The 6,342-nt window shown below is 35.7% G+C and overlaps 1 protein-coding gene across 1 annotated transcript; it reads right to left on the minus strand.

The window, feature by feature from the left end:
• Positions 1-303: 303 nt before the first annotated feature.
• On the minus strand, positions 304-3,259 carry LOC149216658 (disease resistance protein RUN1-like). Its single transcript, XM_089391252.1, has 4 exons — positions 3,062-3,259; positions 1,840-2,946; positions 1,449-1,724; positions 304-1,342 (listed from the first exon to the last, which is right to left on the minus strand). The coding sequence occupies exons 2-4, from the start codon at positions 2,878-2,880 to the stop codon at positions 986-988; spliced, it is 1,674 nt and encodes a 557-aa protein (XP_089247378.1). The 5' UTR covers positions 2,881-2,946; positions 3,062-3,259; the 3' UTR covers positions 304-985.
• Positions 3,260-6,342: the final 3,083 nt, after the last annotated feature.

Genomic DNA, 6,342 nt, shown 5'->3' on the forward strand with positions numbered 1-6,342 from the left:
ATACTTAGCCCTCTTCTCTACCTCCGGCATTCTAGCTCTGTGTTCCTTTTTATCTTATCTTCTACACTACACCACTTCTACTAGCATAATACAAATCAAAATATCTTCTACCTTATGGGGTTGTATTTACGACTGTCCATTTTCCAGAAGAGATACAAAAAAACCTCGGTTTGTTTGTTGGGCTGTTTTACAATGTGCCACATAGTCAAAAATGCCAACTCACCAAAATTTTAGAACAGCCTAGATTTTTTCTAAAATCTGTACACCTATAATTACATGAAAGAATACATGAAAATTGCTTATTTCTAAATTTATAAGTACGTAAATTTTATTTAAGGAAATCTCTCCCCTTGGAATAAAATTTATATAGAATCTCTCCCACTTTAAAATTTTCATGACCCCTTGAGTCTGGGCAAAAGGGTTACCTAGAGGTTTGATGCTCCTGCCTGGGTAGACAGTACCTTTAACACCACCAGAAATATCAGTTTGAGGACCTAACAGCTCTTGTACATTTACATTATTCCAATAAAATTTATAGGGAATCTGTCCCACTTGGAAAATTTCATGACCCTTGAGTCTGGGAAAAATAATTACCTAGGGGTTTGATGCTCCTGCATGGCGTAGACAGTAGCTTTAACACCTTCAGAAATATCAGAGTTTGAGGACCTAACAGGTCCTCTACATTTACATTATTGGAATAAAATAAATAGAGAATCTCTCCCACTTGACAAAATGATTACCTGACGTTTTGATGCAGGAGTAGACAGTAGCTTTAAGAACTTCAGAAATATCGGAGTTTGACGATCTAGTAGCTCCTGTAAATTTACATTACTATTATGCCCTCTGTTGTTGCAGATTTATAAAGCTCCCAAAAGAAGCTGGAAGCGTCTTCAAATATAAAGCATGCTTTGGAGATTTGGAAACATATTCAAATTTTTGTACCGCTACCGCTACAGATGGATGCGTTGGAACTTTATTAACTTCCCTAAGGACTTTGGAAGTGTCTCCAAACTATAGCTGTGAGAAGCATCTCCAAACTTGTGCAACGCTCCAAATCGGTGAGATTGAGATTCTTTAAATTGTCCATGGAATCTGAAATGCTCTCCTGATTTCTTCCGTCGGTCAGTTGGATATTGCTGAAATTCCCGTCCGAATCTGGAAGAATCTGGTAGTCTTTTAGCTTTAAATATTTTAAAAAAGGCAGGTAACAAAATTCTTCTGGTAGCGTTGCCAGATACGCATCCTTCGCTTCAATCATTTTAAGGTGCTTCAGCTGCTCTAATGACTTTGGAAACTTCAAAAGTGGAGCATCAACGATCAATTCTCGCAAGTGCATAGGTGCCTGCAATGCTTGTATTTCAAGGAGAAAGGAAGATAAAACCATAATGCTTCTCATCTTAAAATATAGTAATCCTTTCTGCATAACGACTGCATGTACATCTACATACCTGAGATTCACATTTCCACAATATTTTCAATTCCTTCCCGGCCACTTCTAAAACTCTTAAATCGTGCATCGGAAGCCAGGGAGGCAGGGAAGAGTGGGGACAATTAATCCAGTGGAGCCACATTAGTTTCGGGGACAGCACCTTTGTCAATATGCTTTCTACAAGACTGCCTTCAGCTTCAAGGAAATGCAAGTTACTGATCATTCCGAACCGCTCAAGGCTGCCGACGATAGTATCTCTGACATACATTCTAATTCCGCGGACTTGCGTTATCCCCTGTTGGTTAGTTAATTCGAATCAATGGAGCATTATAACATAAGACGCAATGAATTTTTCTAATTAAAAATCTTGGAACTTGTTGACTTGGAAACAAAGGTTAGGATGCACTTACAGATGATAATTGCTCCTGCAGATCCTCTATGGTTGGGCTCCAAAAGCTCCAAAAACAAAAACGCCGCGGCACTTTATCTCTTCCCATATATCTTCCCAACTCTTTTAAGTGATCGTGCATTACTATCTTATTTTCAGTGTCCACTTCGACAAGATGCTTATTCATTAGATTTTGAAATCCCACCAAACCTTTCCACCCGGATTCATCCCAGATTCCTATCCACGTATCCCTGTCTTTTCCTATAGAAAAACACGCAATATCTAGGAAAATTTCCTGCTCTTCTTCAACGAGGGAGTCATAACAAATGCGAAGTCTCGACTGTATGCCATCAGGTGGACTGTTTCTGAGTCTGTCCAGTACTCCTTGCCATGTACATTGATCATTTTCTCCACATAGAAGACCCCCAAACGCTTTCAAAAGTAATGGCACTCCACAACATGCTTGTAAAAAATACTCTACTAATCTTTCAAATCCTTGGGGTGGACATGACTGCGAGAAGGCATAGGAACAGAAAATCTCTCGGGAGGCTCGTAGAGTCATTTCTCTGAGGGAGTAAATTGAAGTTTCTAGTATCTTCCCAATTTGCAGGACATGCTTGTCACGAGACGTAACCAAAATCAAACTCTTGGGGTCAAGGACATGCCTAATTGGCAGGAAGATTTCCAATTGGTAAACATTATCTACATCATCTAATACTATGAGCGCATGACAAGATTTGAGATTTTTCACAAGTATCGCTTCACCTTCATGCAAGCTCCCAATTTTGATGTTTCTATTTCCTTGCAGGTCGCTGAGGAGTTTACTCTGCAAAGAAGTTACATTCCCTCTAGCTGCATTTTCCCTCACGTCTGATAAAAAGGAGGATCTAGCGTAATCTGATCTCCGACGCTTGAAGAATTCTTTGGTCAGCGCTGTCTTCCCAATTCCGCCCACACCCACAATCCCCACAACCGTGGCCTGGCGTTTCTCTGGATGGTTAAATTTCATAAGCGTCTCAAATTCTTTTAATTGTTCCTCCAATGTAGTTCCATACTCTGCCATTTGGGCACATCCAACTGTGGCGGAATTATTTGCAGCACAATCTTATCCAAGAGCTCGTCCTCGTCCCTGAATATTCATTCATCCAGAGAGCAAAATAACCTGTGAGTCATCATATGCCTACCTAAATCATCATATACCTATGGATCCAACAAAATGTAAAAATTATATCTCTCTCACTCACCGTCCAGTTAAATGCCAGTTATCTCTGCAACACTACAAAGAATGTCTCTCCCATTTTGAATGTTATCTCTGCAAGTCGTCTCGGCTTCAACGTACGCTCCAGGCCCGAGAGCAAAAGATTTCACATGGAGGACATGGAATCCATGGGATATCAGCCGACGGTAGGTAGGGTCGGTGACGTGGGTCTAATGAACAATTTTGATGGTAAGGAGGCAATGAGATGGAAAGTGTTGCAGTGGAGTAGGTAGGTGGGATTATATAAAAATTCAAAGACGCGATGGAGATGCTTCTGTGATGTGATGTTTGCGGTTCAAAGTAGGGCGTGGGCTATGGCGTATTTATTATTCACTATTTAAATCGGATCATGTTTGGTGCCTTAGCTTTTTCCTTAGGTTAAAATTCACAAAATTTTGATTATTTTTTAAGCGATTTTCTTGATTGTAAAGTTGGTATCTAATTAAAGTTCAGTGAAATTTTGTTTTTTTCTATCAATTTATATTAAATATTATTATTTTTTGTATCATCATCTCTTTCTCGCCATAAATAACAAGGAGCCATTGCCGTGGTGGTAGTCCCCGCCGGGGTCTGCAGGGAACTTAGAGGAGGTGGCAACATTGCAGAAACCATATTTAACTTTGCCTTTGGATGACCAAATGTGATTAACGAAGAGTTTGGTGGGTGCGGCAATCACATTCCATCCAGCATAAAACTCAGTTTTGTGCTTTGTGATACGAATATTATATTTCTACTGTAATATAATTTACTGTCTAAATATTTGTTAAGAATAAAACTTCTAATTTAAAAACAAAAAAATGGAACTTCCGTAAACTATTACATTAATTTATTAAGATATTTAAATTAAAACATTATTTTATATAATGAATATGCTTATAAAATGTTTAAATTAAAATTTAGCAAACTGTCTATCCAGAAGTTATGAAATTGACCAATTAATTGTTTCCCTAAAAAATAGGAGGTTGTATTTGGGAGTGGGAAACAAAATCTCATTAATGATCTAGCAACTACCTGCCACTTTTTGGTGAGGTGGAGGTAGTTACTAACCACAAAAGAGTGGTAGATTGGAAATTGATAAAAATCTTGTGTTTGATTTCTTTTGGCTCATTGTGAGAGAAAATGCTAAAGAGAAGCAATATCCTTGAGGGGATAATGGTTGGATGATTCTATGTAGAAGAAAGAAAATAATTTAGTTCCATTTTACTTACTCATTTTCCATAGTAAAAGAAAAGGAAAAGAGTTAGTTATAATTTTATTAGAGAATTTTGACCTGTAAAGAGAAAAGGGCTAATTGTTTTGTTTTATTTTATAAATTTTATATAGTAGAAAACTTATGGTTATATTTTTATTCATAAATATTGTGTGGAGGACTATTAAAGGAAGAAAACTAGAAATTATGCTAAAGAAAACAATCGCATACATAGTAGACATTTAATGTGTTAATTGAGAAATTAAACATGAAGGTATTTGTTGAAACTAGATAGGTATTGGTTATGTATACAAGTCTATCTATATGTGTTATTTCATACATAGTAGACATTTAATGTGTTAATTGAGAAATTAAACATGAAGGTATTTGTTGAAACTAGATAGGTATTGGTTATGTATACAAGTCTATCTATATGTGTTATTTCAACACACACCGCACCTAGTAATACAGGATTGGAAAACCTTGTTCGACTTTGAAGAGTAAATATGTATACAAAACAATAATAAAATATGTATATAATAAATTTTGATTAACGTAATAACTCTTAATCTTCACTTTGCGAATATAATAAACTAGCCTAGATACACAATGATCGAAAATACAAAAGTATCAATATTTACCATTGTTTTCACAAGAAAACACAATGGTATTGTTTTCCAAAATTATACAAAGTTTCATTTATGATCTAAAAATATCATTACATGGAGACAAGATTTGGAAGAGTTCTAACCAACCTCAAGAAACATGTAATTAGAAAAATAATTATATAACTTAAATGTTTTCTTCATAATCGAAAACAATACTCAATACATGAGAGGCTCATATCATTTTATAAATAATTATGTTTCAGAGGAACTACATGTCCCAAAAGATCACACCCATGTAGAATGAGAAACCAAAATTTGGGTACCTTAGACGTGGCGGAAGAGTTGAATAAGTTGAAATCAAGCCATGCCAAATTTGGAAAAGTTAAAGGAAAACGCTATGTTCAAAAGAGAAATCGGTACCTGAAATAAGCATATACGAAATTAATAATTAGTAAACAAGAACTGGATAAATAACACAAAGAAAATTTAGCATTAAAGGAACAAATGTGAAGAGGGTTATAAAAATAACTTGAAAATAAGTTACAAAATTTTGATGGCTTCTTCCACCTATACAAGAGTATAATTAACTTATTTACTATACATAGAAAAATGGTTGCTATCTAAAATAAAGACAACAATGTTATAGGTAAAAATAATTAAAGATTGAACTCAGAAATTATAAAGTGAATAACAATGTAAACCCCGTGATTACATTATTTTAACCTATGTAAAACAAATAATTGATTTTTGGATAAATACCAATCTAAACTCTGTACAATGTGGGAAGGAAATAATTGCTGAGTAATTAAGAACTTCAATTCATAATTATTTTTGGGTAAATTTACCGCAGGCATATGACTTTATCGCGCTTCATGCAAATGACAAGATGAAAGAAATGAAGAACTTTAGCACAAAATTTTTTTGGATTTATTTGATTTCGAATCATGGAAATGCCAAAAAAAAAGAGGAAAAAGTGTGGCACATAAATTCATGACAGAAAAATGCTAAAAATTCAGACCAATAAAGAATAGAATGAAAATCTTAGGGCATCAACAAAAATGATACACACACCAAAAATTACAATACACGCACCCAAAAAAATACGAACGGCCCTAACCAAAAAAATTAAAAATAGTTACCTGAGCAGTAGCATAGGGAAGAGCGGGAGACATCCCTGCTGCCTTTTCTCTATAGAAAACTGTCCTTTCCGCATCAACTACTGGTTGGACAGAGATGGCATTAGAGAAGCCCAGAAAGATAATAGCTGCGGACATGGATCCCAAAGCATTGAATATATCTTGTTGCTTCTGCCTGCAAACAACATCCAATTGGATCGTTTTGTCCACATCGAACAACACATTAGAATTGGAGAAAGTAATGTTTACATGTTCCGGTCAATTCTGCAAAAAATAGAGTCAAATATTAGGGCACAGCAAAAGGTGAAAATGAGTCGAACGGTGTTGTACTGAG

This window comes from Pinus tabuliformis, chromosome 1_1, assembly GCF_031772625.1.
Source record: "Pinus tabuliformis cultivar Carrire ecotype Pingquan chromosome 1_1, CPIR1, whole genome shotgun sequence".
NCBI lineage: Eukaryota > Viridiplantae > Streptophyta > Pinopsida > Pinales > Pinaceae > Pinus > Pinus tabuliformis.

What these genes read in the sequence shown, in the direction of transcription:
- LOC149216658 (XM_089391252.1), bottom strand. Translation starts at nt 2,880, where the DNA reads ATGGCAGAGTATGGAACTACATTGGAGGAACAATTAAAAGAATTTGAG. An exon ending in TGCAGGAGCAATTATCATCT is followed by an intron (nt 1,725 to 1,839) that starts GTAAGTGCATCC and finishes ACTAACCAACAG; the next exon opens with GGGATAACGCAAGTCCGCGG. An exon ending in TGTGGAAATGTGAATCTCAG is followed by an intron (nt 1,343 to 1,448) that starts GTATGTAGATGT and finishes CAAGCATTGCAG; the next exon opens with GCACCTATGCACTTGCGAGA.